General features: G+C 45.1%; 2 protein-coding genes across 2 annotated transcripts in view; one reads left to right on the top strand and one right to left on the bottom strand.

Annotated features, from left to right (window-relative positions):
• Positions 1 to 12: 12 nt before the first annotated feature.
• Positions 13 to 5,492, top strand: LOC147423706 (uncharacterized). Its single transcript, XM_086500924.1, has 2 exons — positions 13 to 1,046; positions 1,141 to 5,492. The coding sequence occupies exon 2, from the start codon at positions 4,338 to 4,340 to the stop codon at positions 5,490 to 5,492; it is 1,155 nt and encodes a 384-aa protein (XP_086357050.1). The 5' UTR covers positions 13 to 1,046; positions 1,141 to 4,337.
• Positions 5,493 to 9,557: 4,065 nt separating this feature from the next.
• NPQ1 (non-photochemical quenching 1) overlaps positions 9,558 to 18,721 on the bottom strand; it is a 65,672-nt gene continuing 56,508 nt past the window's right edge. Inside the window, exons 4-5 of the mRNA XM_086502301.1 lie at positions 10,448 to 10,839; positions 9,558 to 10,155 (exon numbers count right to left, since the gene is read on the bottom strand). Of these exons, the coding sequence (XP_086358427.1) occupies positions 9,654 to 10,155; positions 10,448 to 10,839 (894 nt within the window). The 3' untranslated portion in view covers positions 9,558 to 9,653. The remainder of the gene's footprint in view (positions 10,156 to 10,447; positions 10,840 to 18,721) is intronic.

Raw genomic sequence — 18,721 nt, 5'->3', positions numbered from 1 at the left:
CCTGTGTTATTGTTTGTGCCAAATGTAAACTGAGTAAGCAATTGCAAGAAACAGGCAAAAGAATGTTGTGTTTACGCTTAACTAGTTTCCATGGTCATATGATGTGAAAATTGGTTGCTAGGCTTTCCATTTACAAGTATAAATGGAGGATTTGTCGTGCTTTTTACCAATTGAAAGCTCTTTTCAGATATTTCCATGGAAGGTTTTTTTCCTATTTTCTTGAAATACTTGGTTTGGATTATTTTCTAAATATAGCACCTTTAAAGTAATTTCTTAGAACATGAAAAATTAATTAAATTCTGTCAAACAGTTACCAATCTCCTTTTCCATGCTTCGCCACTTCACACTCGTAGGCTTTTACCCATTTACAATTGTCGCATGAGAGCTGGCATTGTGCAGGATAGAGCACTCATCTCATGAGTTGCTTTTCTATTGTCACTTGTCATGTACAAATATTGTCCATTGAAATCTAATTATGCCATTGAAATCCTTCTTCACAGTATATGCACATGTTCTCCCATACAAATATAATCTATTCATTGCTTCTTAGCTATAAGTGACAATCGTAGCAATCCTTGCATAACTTTGCTGAATTGGTTCCATAGTATTGAATGTCCAAATGTACGATAATTCATGCACAAGCTTGTTACTGATTTGACTATAGGCCAAAAGTGATTGTTCAATGTAGACTTACTTATCTGTGTATGAGACAAACAAGTGGTTTACATGACCATGCATCAGTCATGTATTCCCTTGGCTTGCCTCATTTTTATCATTTTCTTACACAATGGCTCCTACTCAGCTTCACCAATGCTCATGGCCTTTGAGCTAATTGTACAAGCTTGGAAGTATTTGCACGAAGTTCCAAATAGGCAGCTAAAGCACATCTGTGACAAGAGAGGAGCAAGCAACTGGACTTTGAAACTGTTGCTGCCTATGTGGAGCTTGGAAGTATTTGCACGAAGCATCCTCCTGATTTCTAAAGAATTGAAAGTGGTGTAAGAGAAGATACATGTGAAGATATACTCAAAATACGGGGATTTGGGGTCAGTATGCAACATCTTTATACACCGTCCTTTGACAGCCACCGCTTCCACCCCCTAGAGCCATGCCCATTTACTTGTGCTTTCTTTTCTACAGAGATGGTAAGGAAAGCCATTGACAAGATGAGGACTGGGAGATATTATGATCAGACGGGCTTAGCAGAGCATTTTATACATGCAAGGGATATCCTTCCACAGCTTCTAGCAGTGATGTTGAACCGTGCAATGTGTCAAAGTCCACCTGACACTTGGAGCTTGTCTACTATAGTGCCTATCTTCAAGGCAAGGGACCCTATGGAGCCTGCACATTGGTACGGTTGTATGCATCCATTCTTGAGCAGCAATTGAGCAGCTGGTCAGAGAGAGCCTGCATGCGAGTAGTGTGACATGAAGTTTTGATATGGGGATTTTCCACTCTTGATCACATTCTAACACTTGGAGCTATTATTGAGGAGGTTAGATCACATGGGGGAGGATTTATTGTAGCTTTGTGAATTTTTGCAAAGCAATTGACATAGTGCCTAGGGACAGGTTGTTGCACACTTAACAGGAGATGGGGGTACCCACATAGTTGATTTGGGGGATTATGGCACTCTACAAGTCAGTGAGAGGACAGGTTCGCACCTTGGAGGGGTTATTTGATGTAGTTCACTCCACTATTGGGGTGAAGCAGGGATGCCCACTATCTCCAATGCTCTTTGGCATGCATGAAGATGAGGTTTCTAATTACATTGAGAGGGGAGGTGACAGAGGAGCTCAGTTTGTTGGGACGTGGATTCCCCCGTTGTTAGATGCTGATGATATTGTGTTGATTTCTGACTCCCGAGAGGGAGGGGTTGCGGCGTCACTTAGATGCTTACATGTGTTTGTCCACAATAGTGGATTGTCTGTCAACCTTGGCAAAGCCAAGGTTATGGTATTTAATACCACACCACAGTGGGTTAAGAGATCAACAGCCACATTTTCTTATGGCCAAGAGTCAGTGGAGTATACAGATGCATACAATTACCTTGGGATAGTCTTCGATGGGCCAATGTTTTCATTGAGGAGAGCAGTTGATACTAGATTGACCAGAGCTTTATGCTGCCCTAGGCAGATTAGAGAGGTTCAATTCCAAGAACCTCGAACAAAGCTATGGCTCTTTGATACTTTAGTGACATCAGCTATGCTTTATGGAGTCCAAATATGGGAACCTTACAATGGACCACCACAACAAATCTCGTAGCAATGACGGGTGGAGATACATGGAGAGGCCTTTGGTTTCTATGACTCTCGGATGATTAGAGCTAAGGCTTCGGTACCACATGAGATTATTAGAGCAGAGCTGGCTACATCTCCACTCGTGGTCGACGCATTCACTAGATCAGTCCCCTTTATGCACACTTTATTGGACCTCCCTAGACACAAGTATGTTTGCTTAGCTCTTGAGTCTTCCCCACAGCTAGCAATGCAGAGAGATACTACTTGCTGGTATGGACAAATGACATCATGGTTTCAGTTACACGATTTCAGTATGGATAGATTGCCTCCTTTCCTATACTCCTTGGATGCACCCTCTTTGTCTATTACGGGCACAGAGATCACCAAGCTCATTTGTCAGGACCTATCTTAACTTGATACTCGGAGAAGTTGGATTCAGTCGACACGATAGTTGGGCACCAAGATGGCTTTCGATAGAGAGCATCTTCTCCAGCTGTGTCTAGTTCTCCAAATTACATGGATCACATTTATCTTGGGGGATATGGTGCGCTATTGGTCAATTACACACCCCTTCACATCAGCTTGAGGTCGAGACAGACAAATTTAGGGGATATCTACAGAGGCTAAGATATGCCAGCTATGCCACATGGAGCGTGAGACAAAGCTGCGTTACATATGTCACTGTCCCATGTACTACGAGATACGGGGGCAATTTTATTGTCCTATAGAGAGGGTTTCGGACCACTATCCAAGGTCATGAGATAGTAAGGATCAAAGATGTCTTGGGTTATTTTTACTCAGAGCTACGCAAACACAGAGTGCTCGTTGCAGAGACCAGCAAAGAAACAGTCTGAGGCAGATTATAGATTTCTCTAACCACCTACTAGGTAGACAGAGAGGCAGACCACTCAGCAGAGCCCAGATATCACCCACACCAGAGGTACATTGATTGATAGGGCTACTGAGCTAGGGAGATCCAGAGGCCCGCGACTGGGGTCACCTCACAACATCGACGGAGACTATGACGGAGGATACAGCCTTTAGCTCTACATGCGAGAGGCCCAGTACAAGTACTTAGCATGGCGAACATCAACAATACGCTACAACAACTGATGCAGTACATCCTTGGACATTGATGTTCATACACTTGGATTGTACAACCCACTGTTTCACCATCACACTGTATAGTGCTACACAGCTCTGAGTTGCTTAGATTCATGACAATAGCCATTTAGTCTATATTTTACTTCATTTTATTTATATTCTGTACCCTGACATTGTATCAGATTCATCAGGATTGTACCAGTTTGGTCTCATAGGTCATTTTGGCCTTTTGAACATGTTTAATATAACAGTTCATTTCATTTCATCTCTCTCTCTCTCTCTGTGCTGAGGGCGTTTCCAGCGATTAGCGAAACAGACAAGAAACAGATCTCTCTCTCTCTGTGCTGAGGGCGAGGGCGAGCAGCCTGAGGAACGAGCAGCTGGACGAGGGCGAGGGCAAGCAGCTGGACCAGGGCGAGCAGACTGACGAGGGCGAGCAGCCTGACGAGGGCGAGCATTATGTGGCGAGCAGGCTGACGAGGACGAGATGTCTGAGGGGAGGAGACTGAGGCGAAGGCGAGCAGGCTGAGTCAAACCCTCTCGCACTGCCTTGCTGGACGAAGGACGAGCTCGTCGCGCTGCCAACTTGCTGGTCGAAGGACGAGGGACGAGCTCTCTCTCTCCTGGACGAGGACGAGGGACGAGGGCGAGCTGCTGGACCTGGTCGAGGGCGAACAGGTGGACCTGGTCGAGCTGCTGGTCCTGTGTCAAGAGGGCGAGCAGCTTGCCAAGGGCGAGGACGAGGGCCCTAACCTCTGAAGGACGAGGGCGAGCTGTGCCAAGGGCGAGAGCTAGCTGCCTACCAAGGGAGAGGGCTAGAAGAGCCAAGGGCGACCAGACGAGACCAGTGCCAGGGCGAGGACGAGAGCAGTCAAGTCAGCCAGGACGAGGGCTAGGACTTGGTGACGAGGGCAAGGCCAACCAGGACGGAGGCCAGACCTCAGCTGGTGAGGGCCTTGACTCAGTGCTCGCTTTGTTCTTCTCTCTCGGATGGACCAACCAGTCGAGGATGGTGAAGCAAGTGGCTTCACCACGCAACAAAAAATGAAAGCGACATTCAAGCGGAGGAACAGAGATAGCATACTCTCGCCAAGCTCATTGCGGGCAGGGAAAACCGTCAGAATCCAAGATGATTTAATGATGGAGAGGGTTCAAGTGATGATTAAATCTGAGCTCAGCTTTATGAGAGATGACATCAGGAAAGAGATGTACGCAAACGCAGAGAGTTATAAGAATTCTATGTATGCAGATATGAGGAAAGAATTCGATAAAGCGATGCTGGATAAGCATGATGAGATGTATCTATCTGTGAAAGGGGAGATGCAGGCTCTAATGCGGGCAGAAGTGAATGTAATGGAATGTATTATGCAGAAAAAGTTGGATGAGGCAATTGCAAGCTTTGAATCTTGGAAAACCAATGTGGAAAAGTGCATGAAGGAAAAAGATGCAGTGATTGAAGAACTTAAAGGGGAACTTGCAGCGTGCAAAATTATGCCCAAAACGGAAGGGGGAAATCAGCCCTCGATGTTAAAGGAGCTCGAAGATATTAAGGAGCAGGTGAAAACTCTGCGCGAAGGAGAAGAACTAAACTCGAAAGAGGCTTCCTCATGGGCGGAGCGCCTTTCTAAAACACAGGATAAAGTTGATGAAGCAGAAAAATGGATTGAAGGTGCAAAGAAAGGAAAGGCCCGGATGCCAGAAGCCGCACACATTTCTACCATCATCAGTATGACCATTGAGGAGGAACAGAAGAGGAGGACTAGAGCCCTCCATGTGCGTATTACTGGTATCAAAGACACCGAAAATGTAGAAGACGAAGTGAAGGAACTCTTGCAGCGCATGGGCATCCCGGAACCTATGCACACAGGTGCTTGGAGAGTAGGAAAGAAGGGAGTGGATGAGAAGGGAAACGTCAAAGAGAAAGCACTTATTTTGCGTTTCCCGACTTTGGAAACAAGGAAGGAATTCCTGAAGAAGAGACCAGCACTTAAGAAAACTGGAATATTTATGGGGGATGACCTTACTTTAGCACAAATAGCACATATGCAAGAGTTGATGCCAGAGATCAAGGCAGCAAGGGAGAAGGGAAAAATTGCCTTTTACAGGGGAGGGAAAGTAGTGGTTTTGGAAAAACGCACAGCATGACGGTGCGAGACATATGGGACCACACTCCGGATGGCGGCATGGAATTGTAATGGATCATATAGGCTGGATGTGGGTGCCTTTGAAGATAGCTTCAGAGATAGAGACATTGTCTTTTACTCGGAGACACATCAAAAATCTGGACAGTTGATGCCAAGTGTGACTGGCTATTTATGGGAGACAGCTTGTCGGCCAGACGCTAGATCCCAGCATGGAAGTCGAGGTTCAGGAGGGGTAGCAGTCTTATTCAAGGAAGAGTTGCAGCCGCTATTACAGATTGTCCGGAGAGATGACCAGGCGAGATACATGTGGGTGAGACTGAGAGCTGAGACAGGTAGATTCTTATACATTGCTATATGTTACTTTCCCCCTAGCACATCAATCTATACCTCACCTAGAGGGCAATCCCCTTTCTCTATACTTGATGATGACATATGGGAGTTCTCTATAGATGGAGATATCATTCTCTTGGGAGACTTTAATGCCAGGACGGCCAACTCCCAAACGGTATTTTATGATACCTCGGAGGAGATGCTTAGAGAGATGGATATATCGGAGATGGGACTTGACAGACACTCACAGGATAAAGAGCACACAGAGTATGGGAGATATCTCATGGAGATGACAACTACGCATGGTCTGGCCATACTTAATGGTCTAGAGATTTTTCCTTCATATGGGGGATTCGCATGCTTTCCACACAAACATGGGGCCAGTATAGTGAACTATGTCATGACTTCACCGAGCTTCATCTCTCATATTCAAGATCTCAGTGTGGGCCCTAGGCCTGTTGGAGTAGCAGTGGACCATGCTCTCTTGACTTTTTCAGTCTCTTTCCAGTATAGTGTCTCTCAGACACCACGGAGGATTGCACACACACGGTATACTTTTACACCAGAGACGGATTCAGTTTATGTGGAAGAGATTTACAGACGGATGGGGGCAGCCGAGCCTGTATATACAGTGGAGGAGATCACCACTTTATTGACGGAGATCTTGCATGGGGCAGCAGCAGAGGCATACCCACACACTCAACCAGATCAGAGAAGACGTTCTGGGAACATGCCTCAGAATAGTTGGTATGATGAGGAGTACAGAGAGATGAGAGTTCAGATTCAGAGCGAGCTTATACTTGGAGTCATTACATATAGACAGTCTCGGATTGCCCTTCGGCGTTTAGTGCGACGGAAGAAGCGGGTTTAGCCCAAATGGAACGTGATTTGTATCAGCTCTTTTTGAGCCGAGATTCAGGTGAGGCCTAGCATCTCTTCCATGAGCCCTCACCTCCTCCAGTGATTACCTCTCCCGAGATTTGGGGTCAATATGCAGCATCATTATATACAGTACCTGGGCAACCACCATTACCAGACCCTCTAGAGCCATGTCCAGCCACTAGTACCTTCTTTACCACTGAGATGGTGAAGAACGCCATTGACAGGATGAGGACTAGGAGAGCATATGATCATGATGGTTTGGTGGCAGAGCACTTGATACATGCTAGAGATTTACTGTCAGAGGTTCTTGCGCGGTTGTTTAACCGTGTCATGTGTGAGGGACTACCTGAGTCCTGGAGATTATCTACTATTGTACCTCTTTTCAAGGCAGGGGACCCCACGGTACCAGGGAACTACCGTACTATTATGATAGGGCACACATTGGCACGGTTGTATGCATCCATTCTTGAACAGCAACTGAGTAAATGGGCAGAAAATGAGGGCATACGAGCAGCAGGACAGGCTGGGTTCAGGAGGGGTTTCTCCACTTTGGACCATATTCTTACACTCAGAGCCATTATTGAGGAGGGTCGGGCACATGGGAGACGGATGTATTGTTGCTTTGTGGACTTCCGCGAGGCATTTGACACAGTGCCAAGGGCCAGATTGATGCACAGGCTACTGAAGTTGGGAGTACCCACAGAGATCATATGGGGATCATGGCTTTATACGGCTCAGTGACTGGCCAGGTACGCACTCCTGAGGGGATTTCTGACATTGTTCATTCCACTATTGGAGTGAAACAGAGGTGTCCTTTGTCCCCTACACTTTTTGGTATGTATGTAGATGAGGTCTCTGACTACATTGACAGAGAGGGTGACAGAGGCGCTCAGCTGGCAGGGACATGGATCCCTTTATTATTATATGCTGATGATATTGTGTTAATGTCAGAGTCGCCAGAGGGCATGCAAAGACATTTGGATGCATTGCACAACTTTACAGAGGATAGTGGACTGTCTGTGAACCTTGGTAAAACCAAGGTTATGGTGTTTAACACCACACCACAGTGGGTCTAGAGATCGGCACCTACACTCGTATATGGCCAGGACACTGTGGAGTACACAGATGAATATACATATCTGGGGGTGGTATTCACAGGACCGAGTTTTTCCCTGAGGAGAGCAGCAGAGACTAGACTATCCAAAGCCTATGCGGCATTAGGAGGGCTAGAGAGGATGTGTTCGCAGGTTCACTTTCAAGAACCACGAACAAAACTATGGCTCTTTGATACTTTGGTTGCTTCAGCTATGCTTTATGGGGTCCAAGTTTGGGGACCATATGTGAATCATGACAGTTGGAGGAACATGGAGAGACCCTTGGTATTTATGATATCCCGGATGATTAGAGCCAAGGCTTCTGTACCACATGCGATTATTCGAGCGGAGGTAGCCGCCCCTCCTATAGAGATTGAGGCTCTTACCAGGTCAGTATCCTTTATGCACAGTCTATGGGATACACATAGAGGCAGATATACTAGACTGGCTCTTGAGTCCTCTAGACAGTTAGCGATGCAGGGAGATGCATCATGTTGGTATGCACAGATGACCTCATGGTTTCACAGACATGGTTTCAGCATGGATAGATCGCCTCCCTTTCGGTATTCCCAGGACGCACCCTCCCTGCCAGTCACACGGACGGAGATCACTAGACTCATTCGTCAGGATCTTATACAGTTGGACACCAGGAGGACATGGGTAGAGCCGATACAGGAGTTGGGCACGAAGATGGATTTCTACAAAGAGCACCTTCTCCAACTTTCAGGGGATGGGTTTGTGACTCGTCCGAACTACATGGACACTCATTTATCTCATGGTCTGCGATGTGCTATTGGTCAGATTCGCACATCCTCACACCAGCTGGAGATTGAGACGGGTAGATTCAGAGGGATACCACCAGAGTCTAGGATATGTCAACTATGCGGTAGAGAGCCAGAGACAGAGCTACACTACATATGCCACTGCACTGTGTATTATGAGATACGAGGGCGCTTCCATTGCTTATTCAAGGAGGGTTTTGGACCCCTAGATAGAGTCATGAGATATCAGGACCAGAGATGCCTTGGCTTATATCTACTTGAGCTACACTGACATAGAGACAGTCTGTTGGGGAGACATGGAGTACGACAGTCGCAGAGACAGATCACAGATTTCTTTGGATCGAGGGAGCCAAGAGACCAACCACCAGCACAAGGTTGTACCCGCATTCATACCAGAGGCACCCTCATTGACAGGGCAATTGAGCTCGGGAGATCGAGACGACCACGACCGAGACACAGGAGCACACTACATCGACGAAGACTCCAGCAGAGGATTAGAGGCATTCTAGCACGACACCCAGATTGTCATTGAGGGCCTATTCTACATTTTCACATTTCACATTTCACACTTCATTTCAGTTTTCATTTTTATTTTTACTTTCAGTACTTTTTGTACTTGTACTTCAGACATTGTATTAGATTCACCACTTTGTATCTGATGGTCTCATAGGTCATTTTGGCCTTTTGAAGACGTTAATATATCATATCATTTCATTTCATTTCTCTCTCTCTCTCTCTCTCTCTCTCTCTCTCTCTCTCTCCAACAGTGAAAGGCAGTGCCTCCGTCTTATCTCCAAACCCTTGTTTTAGAATGCCAAAGTGAACCTTCACAATGTAATCAATTACAACCGCTTCGAGCACTAATAAAAATTCACAAACTTAACTACTAAGCAAAATTCACAGGCTCCTTAAATTAATGGTTGGTCGGCTCGACAATCCAAGAATGTTTTTTTTTTTAAAAGTCGATCCAAGAAGAAATATTTGAAAGCTTTTCCTTTGATTATTGAATTAATGACAATCCATGAAACAGTTCTTCTCAATGGAAAGTTTGTGAGTGTTAGCTGTGTGTTATTTTTACCTCAGTTTCCTTATGGGCAGTGCCTTTCCAAAGAGCTTTTCCACCTCTGTAGCTTCCATCTTTAGGTCACCTAAGAGCGCTCTCTCTTCCTCACCAAGCTCTCGAAGGAGGTAGTCTTCATCCTTTTTAAGTTCTAAAAGTCCTTTTTTCAGCTTATCAAACAATGACATCTCAGTTTTCCCAACCTGCACAACCTCCTCCTCTATTTCTTTTACTTCTCGCACAAGCGCTTGCTCCCCCTCTTCAACTTTCTTCTCTAGCCTTGCAAAGAGAGGAGGCTCAGGCCCGCACGTATTGTCTGTACTTTGGAACTTCCTGAAGTCCAATCCAACCCTCTTAGCTGCTTCTGTGAGTTCAGGAACTATGCTTGGAGGAAGCACTTTGCTGCGTGTGTAGACCACCGCCCCTCCATAACCATCCCATGCATCATTTCTACCTTTGTAATACACAAAGACATAATCATCATCTTCGTTCTTGGTCTTTGCAGACAAGATGTACCTGAACATTTAGATCAAATTAATAAATAAATGAGGGTGAAAGCATGTTAAACTTTTACCAAAAGCCATGTTCGTGCACAATGTTAGTCAGCATAAATTTGAGATATGCTAAAAGTGTTCGATGATGGGCTATATTGTAATCATATTATATATCACTCTTGAAGCAAGGAACCTAAATCTAAAAGCTCTGAAAATTTCTCATTTGGTTTGCAAAAATTTAACCGTGGTGGTTTCTGTAGAATAAGCACAATATTGGCATTTGATGATCTTTTGTGATAGCAATAGGACAATACCAGTCATCTTGGTAATGTAAAAACTCGTTGCCATGGTTGTAGAGTATCCCTGGCCGCTGTGGATCTTGCACGAAATTCTGCAATGCAGAGCGTGTAAAAAAACCCCCGTCAGGAGTTTTTATTCTCCATGAAAGCTTCCCAGTGAGATTCTTTGGGGATGCTGAAAATTCATGCAGTTGGCAGTCGAAGATGTCGAAGGTGGGGTTGAGCCCACTACTGATATACCACTTCCCTGTAAAATCAGTAGTGTTGAAGTTTTGAACTAGTGCTGACGGTTGTGGGACAGGGAAGATTCCTTCATCTGGTTTTTGAGGCACACATTTCTTCCTTGAAACGGCACACTCGTTGAATTGGTCCACCACACTGTTTTCGAAAAGGTCTCCACAGCCTATCTGTACCAGACCAAACGGAAGATTACTCAGCCTTTTCGACCACTTTACGAAAATTTACAACCTTCGCACAAAGCACTGCAACAATAGTGCACAAAATTTATGCTCAGTAAATGCATGACGAGTTGTGCATGCCCTCGGTTCAGCTCAGCTTTTGTTGCTTCAAGCAATGCCATAAGGCAATATGTCATAGCAGGGAACCTCCATCCATTGTCGATAATGTAGGGGCTGAAATCTGTAGAGTGACATTGGTGTGCTCTCTGGAACAAGGAAGGTAGGGACCCTCTCAGTTAATACAAGCCATCCATCCACAAGCTTTGCTAGATATCTCCAGGGGGTCTCAAAGAAAATGACTGGTCAACCACATCAAGAGGGGAACGTCTAAAGGAGAAGTAAAACCCGTTGAGTAATCAAAGCCTTCTTCTCTGAAGGACGACTGTACTAGCTCCTGTTGTCCCCCCGTTAGGGGATCCGTCATGAGAGGGACCTCTGACTGTGCCTCTGTAGGCTCTATCAACTTGCTAGCTCATCTACAGAAATCTCTGGCTGCTCCAAAGGTCACTGAGGCTGAGACTGCTGACCCAGAGGTGGCTGAGACTATCAGCTCTTGCCTAGGCTCACTCCCATCTATCGGTTCATCAGAAGGCTGCTCCTCAATATGTACTCATGTCTCTATCATCCTCCTCTAAACAAGAACAGGCTGTACCTGTTGTCCACCTGGCTGCCTTTGTCTCTCGTCTCTAGTGACTACTACAAGGTGAATGTTGTTGACTCTGAACCCTGCCATCTCTGTCAAGATGCTGCGCTGAAGGTTGCTTGGTTTGAGAAGGCTGTGAGGATCAGGCTCTCCTATGACCAAAACTGCCTCTGTAAGGCCGAACCTTGGGACAATCCTTCGCAAGGTAACACATCATATAGCACCTCAACGCTGGTTGCACTTACCCGTATGAACACAATTCCATAAATGCAAATCTCTTCCTTCCGCAATCCGGAAAATCCATGGATGGAGCTACAGCCAGTTTTATAGAGGAAATTAAACAGACATCTCTAGCTGTATCGAACATGTGAAAGGAGTGCCAAAGATAGATGTAATCTGCTCCAACATACTACGAACCCTCAATTGCAATGGCAGCTCTGAAGAAGCAATTTTCATTTAGTAGCGAGGTACCTGACATCTGTCTTAGCAGCCAACAATATCAAAATCCTCATACCATGAGACCAAAAACACCAATGCCTCTTGAATCAAGACAAGAGAGAGTGCCATTAGAGCCCAGAGGCACACTTTTCTGCAGCTAAAAATGTATGATGAAAGTGCCTCTGCCAAGAAGAAAGATGTCCTTTAGAAGCCCATCTTTGATGATCAAAGGACTACAGGCAATCTCTAACAGCCCTCCAAGAATATGACCATCCAATCATCCAACCAAGGAGGCCACGATGAGAGAGAATGTGACTAAGTGCCTGTAGACTGTCCAAGATACGTGGACAGTCATACTGAGTAAATAACGAAGTATCATTTGCATACTCCTGCTCCAACAAGTTAGGCGACCTGGCCAAGGGCATAGCAAGACCACACAGCTGTGGAGTCTAGCCTCTCGGGAAAAGTGGGGGCATAGCCTCAACAAAGAACAGAACCAAATAAAATATGGGGCCAGCACGCATCCCTAACGTACAGAACGAGATAGATGAAATCGTTGCCCAATGTGACCTCTAATAGTAACAACACTAGAAGCAGAGCGACAGAGAGTCGCATCTCCTGTGATCCACTATGAAGAAAGCCATCCTCTATAAAATGCCCTTCAAAAATCCCCAATCCACCCGACATATGCCTTCTCAAACTGGCGAAGCATAATAGCCACTGGTTGTCCTAACTGTCCCGTCCACTCTAACTACCTCATAGCACGTGAACCACACATCTGCGGAGTCTGGCCTCTCAAGAAAAGTGGCATAGCCTCAGCAAAGAACAAAACCAAATAATATATTGGGACAGCGGGAATCACTGTCACAAAGGCGGAAGCGTAAACTAACTTTTAAAGGAAATTCATATACTCAAGAGAACTGAGAACTGAGAGAAAAGTTTGACACATCATTGGGGACCAAAAAATTGGAAGCTCTCTTAAACGAGAGTCTATTTTCCACAAACCTTCTCGGAAGCTCTCAACGAAGAATTCTATCTTCCGATAACTGATTCACTTCGTACTTAATCATTCGTGCACTCAACACAAGAGAGAAACACGCAAAACGCACACACAAACGCTTGCTGTAATTTTCTGCACATAACCTGAAATTCTTACCTATGGGCATTCTAATGCCAAAAGGGAGGCTTTTTTCGTGATGGAATTGCACCAACCTTTGTGCATGCCTAGGATAAGAAGAGAAGATTGAAATTCTATGAGTGCTCTGCTGAAACTGGCCCTAATTGAGATGATTAGGGGCTGAAAACAGAGAAATTATAGCCACTACGCTCTGGGGCGCGAGCATCTGCTACAACTTCTCGCGACGAAACTTCTCAAGAAGGTGGCTACGACTATGAGAGTCCTTGTTCTAGACAATGGGAGCTCAGAGCTACCACATATGTCACAAGGCGTTCCTCTCACGCTCCAATGGAGAGCTCCATTGCATAGAGCACGCTCACAATAGGGGGGGTAGGAGCACTGCCAACCTCCCAAAAGGGAGGGGTGCTGCTCTTAAATAGACAGGAGGAAGAGGAGGGGCGCTACGAGATGAGAGAGAGAGAGAGAGAGAGAGAGAGAGAGAGAGAGAGCTTGCATGGGTAAGTGTGCTACTTGGCACATTTACTTTAAAATCCTTCAACTTTTAAGTTTTATATATTCACAAGTCATTTAAATAATGTGCACCTAACTCACAAATATTAACATTAATTCTACCCATGAGAACATTAAAGGTTCCCAACACAATGCCGCACCGGCACTTCTCTTGCATTACCTGTTCACACTTGTCCGGATTAAAACTAATGAAGGCCTTAGGATTGATATTGTCACATCCCTCTTGGTTCTAAACAGTTGACCTCAACTGGCACGGTTTTTTATGTACAAGTGTTTTCGAGTACCATGGAATGCCACAATCTATTGTCGGTGATCGTGATCCTCGTATGACGAGCCTATTTTGGAAAGGCTTGTTTGAAAACATGGGCACTACGCTCAAGTTTTCCCCCTCATTTCATCTACCCATGTTTGAGTACGCGTATAACAATACGGAGCATTCGTCAATAGGCAAGGCACCATTTGAAAAAATTGTTGAGGGTGGCAAAAGGGTTCTCCTATTTGAGGCAGATCCATATGTAGAAAACATGGATGAAATGTATAAGAAGATCAAGCTTGCTTTGGAGAAAACTTAGGCAAAGCAAAAACGGGTTGTTGATTGTGGCCGTCGTGAATTGTTGTTTTCACTGTTGTTTTCACCTAGAGATTGGGTACTTATACGGTTTGAAAAGGCAAGGTTAAAGAAGATAAACGGCAAGAAAAGGTTGTTTCCGAAGCTCAGCATGCGTTACTATGGGCCTTTTCAAGTACTTGAGAAGATCAACGATGTTGCTTATAGGCTAAAATTGCATGATACTTGGAAGATTCATAATGTGTTTCACGTGAGTCTTCTAAGACCCTTCGTGGGAGATGTGCCAGAAGATATGTCAGATAAGGATCCACCAGAAATTGAAAAACTTGATGAAATCTTGGTACCTGAGCAAATCTTGGCACATACGGAAAGAAAAGTTAAGGGAAAAGTTGAACGACGGTATTTAGTGAAGTTCGGAAACTATCCATACATAGATGCACAGTGAGAGTGAATTGTGAGTTACCGAATGTATACATCTTTACCTTGAGGCCTTTGGGTTACAACCTACGTATGCCCCAACCCAACGTGTTCGAAAGAGGGGTAATGATGGAGCTAGCACATCAAATGTACATACGGATTCAGTGCAATAGAACTGGACACTGCTCTACAAATGCTTAAGGTATTATGCTCACTTCTATCCTAGATGAAATGACAAAAGTATGAAGGTTTCATTAAGTCATTTGTATCTATGTTTCATGACCTTTCCTGCGGATACATGTGATGACCAAAGGGTGCTAATTAATGGCATGTGTGTCTAGCATGCAATCGAGGACGTTTGCGATTTCAAGAGGGGGATATGTCACAAGGCTGTGGCAACCACTAACCTTAGTTGTTGGTTTCTTTCCCTTGATTTTTTTAAAATTTTTGGGACCCTCTTTTTGAATTCACAAATGGACGGACATTGTGTGGCCAGTGTGAAACAGCCGACGGCCGAGAGTTTCACCCCCAGTCTGAAAGGGCAGTTCGCCACAAGATGGTAGGTCGGTGTGTACTAGGAAATAAACTCAAAAGAGGCAAAGTGAACATGGCGGCTCGAGGTGATTTTTCCAAGTCTACATGAAGAGGGGGCGCCCAAATTGAGAGAGGAGGCTGATCTGACTTCATAAGTGAACACAGGTGTGTGTGAGTAGTGGGTGAAGGTGATCACAACTTTAATGGAAAGCTTGCCTTCTCCCTTGTCTTATGTAACGCGATGATTCCGAGGGCTTGCTACGGATGCGATTGGAATGCAAAACAGAGCCCAAAACAGTAAAATACAGCATGCTATGTATTTTTGCAGGTTTAGGGTTTTGACCCTAACTGATCCCTAATACTGTCACGTGACACATCCAACCCTATGTGTCCGTGGACAAGCTACAGCATGATTAGGGTTCAGTCAGTTCAGTCAAGTCTAGATTAGAAGTGATCTAGCACTTTTGTGAGTCTATTCGTAGACCGTGCATGCCCAGTCACTTAGTGTAGATGGCAGATGCATATCCTCTGGTTGCACACAGCATGATCATCAAAATTCCCATCAGAATCCATTAGAATCAGTTAGGGGAATTTTCCAGTGCATTTACCTATTTTCCCTATTTTTGGTATTTTTCACTTATTATTTTCAAGTGACTTCCCAATAAAAGTAGGTAGGGCAATTTTGCTAAGTTAATATATAAGCAAACCCAAGTTAGCACTTTTTGGCAGAAGAGGCAGCAAGAGCTTCCCGCTCAACAGGCAACTTCTCAACAGTACCCCCCCCCCTCAACACCCCCAGCAAATTACCATCGCCATCCTCTTCCAGACTTTGGCGTTTTCCCCCCACAGCTAAGCATCGCCTTCAAGCTCTCTTGCCTGGCGTTTTCCCGCGACCAACACAGCCCAGCCATTAGTGTTTTCACTAACGCTAGCCAACCAGCATTTTCAGCGTTTTTTGCAGCGTTTTTCAGCATTGAGGAAACTGCAAATATCAGCATTTTCAGCAGGTGCAAACAGCCTAAAAACGCAGCCTCACAGGTACAGATCCTCAGCGTTTTGCCATAAGCATGATCCCCCCGACAACTCCACCATTTTCAGCCCTTAAGACAGCAGTAAAACAGTCAATTTCAGCCCCAAAACAGTCCACGAAATTCAGCCAATAGAAGATCACAGATTTCAGCCTAAGTCGTCGTCATCACCACCGTCATCGTCATCGGCATAGTCCAAGTTGCATCAGTCCATTGCATACGCATTGTACACCTTTGTGCAATCAAAGTAGACCACTCTCGCCGACGAGAGTGGGGCCTTCGGAGGAGGGTTTTACAACCTCTCGGGTGTCGTATCTCTCTTCTCTCCTTCTCTCAGTCTCATTCACTTGCACACACAATATCCACTCACTTGTTCGTGATCATAGCACTCTCCATAAGACGGAAGGCTCTCTCCTTTCCTAGGAACTAAAAGGAACCTTGAGCAATATAGATCACTAATCTTGAGAAAATACAACATTTATTCCGTTGCACCTAACATTGGTATCAGAGCTTTGATAGTGTTCTGTATCACTCAAGGAAAGAACCACAAGAATTTTTTTGCTTGTTGAGGTCGCACGAACCCAAGTTCGCTTCGGCGTGTCGATTCCTAATCGTGTTTTGTTGAAGAGTGACACGAATCCCAGGAAAGAAGGGCTTGTCCAGCCTCCCCTTGTGTCTCTTTTCACTCATTGAGCAGACCGTGCACTTAGCGGCCGGCCAATCGACGTGAGGTGGGAAAAAGCAACCTTGGTGTGAGCGCAAGGCCGCCAAGGGGTGCGCCCGCAGAAAAGAGTAGAACTCGGGTGAAGAGAAGATCCTTCTCCAACGCGATTTGCAAGCGAAAGAACACCTCAAGAACCCAAGAACCCAAGAACCAAGACCCTCAAGAGACCAATTTCCTCGTGAACTTAAGAACCCAAGACCACAAGAACCCACGACTTCAAAATGGTCATCACTCGAAGCAGAATGGATACTTCGCTTGGAGGTGATGAGCATGAGAGAGGCGAAGAAGAATTTTCCCCACCAGGAGGTTTTTCCGACCCTCCCCCTTTTCCATCTACGACAAGGATTGCACTAACTCCTATGGAGGCTTTCGACAAGAGGATGATGGACAAGAAGTTAGTAGACAAAGTAAGAGATGCCGAACAAGAAGCAGAAAGAAAAGCCTACGAAGAAGACATGGCAGCCATAGAGCACCAGTACCAAGAAAGAATGGCAGCCATAGTGCGTGAGAGCGAGCAAGCACGCTTGGAAGCCAAAGCAAGACAAGCAGAATATGACCGCGAGACCACAACAAGAATGCAAGCGATGTTGCGACTCTTTTCTCAAATGCAGGCACAAATTCAACAAGATCGGGAAAAGGAGACTCTCTCAGTCTCTTCTTCTCCAAAGCATGATACACAGGATTTGCATGATTGTGTGACGCATGATGATGATTTGATTGACAATGATTTGCATGATGATAAGCATGATGATTTGAATGATAAGCATGATGATTTGGATGACAAAGATAAGCATGATGATTTGCAGGATCAAGATGTGATTTCTCACAAGCATGATGAATTGCATGATCAAGATGTGATTTCTCACAAGCATGATGAGTTGCATGAAGATAATGTGATTGTTCACAAGGATGATGTATTAGTGGATGCTTTTTCTAGCGAAGCTAACCTCGTTGTAGATTTGATCAATCACATAGAATCAGTCTTGGCTTTCGAGTCAAGGTCCACAGATCCCCCACAAGACGATTCGATAGATCCCGAAGAACCGATCTTGGCTCTCGAGCCTAGGTCCAAGGAACCCTCACAGCAAGTATTATGTGTTCACATGATTGATACACACGCATTGTTCAAGTGTTTCACTCGTGATCGTTTCCTGTATTTTAGTCAGCATCATTATGTGATCCCTTTTCCTAGGCATGACATATTGTATGTTGAGCACGTTTCTCTCATGGATGAGCACGCATGTATGCGGATTTTTCATGAAAAGCTGAAAAGTATGTATGTAAGGAATCACATTCCATGTCTCTTCCTTGGAATGACACAGTTTCCAAACAAGCACATGAAAGTATGAGCACCAGGCTGGGCATTTCCGTTGTGAATTGCCACAGTTGATTGATTTCGATCACACAGAAAAGATTCGAGCGCATTGTTTGCATGTGTTTGATGAACGGGTTGTCACTCCGTCTCTATGTTCATCTACATTGCATACACAGTCTTTAGAGAAGACAATATTTTTTTCCTTCACTTTACATGGAATGGGTATGTTCATGGTTTTGTGTTGGAGATGGTTTCAGGAATTTTCAGCCATGGAGATTCTTGAAGACGGAGGAAGCAAGACTCTAGACGAAGTTGAAGCAAGGAAGGAGATTCAGAAAACTTTGTGTCGCTTTCAGCACGGCCCAAAGAAGCAAGCGTTGCAAACCTTTAGGAAGTTCAAGTACCGCACGACCCACACATCAGAGTGGGCCGGCGAAGAGTCCCTTCCATGCTATTGGCGATCTCCCTCGACGCCATACAGTTTGGTACCAGTACCTCACTTTGAAAAGGAGGGGA

The sequence above is a fragment of the Adiantum capillus-veneris genome, chromosome 26, assembly GCF_014529385.1.
Source record: "Adiantum capillus-veneris isolate H3 chromosome 26, ASM1452938v2, whole genome shotgun sequence".
NCBI classification, from domain to species: Eukaryota; Viridiplantae; Streptophyta; class Polypodiopsida; order Polypodiales; family Pteridaceae; genus Adiantum; species Adiantum capillus-veneris.
This window is presented reverse-complemented; position numbering and strand designations above follow the sequence as displayed.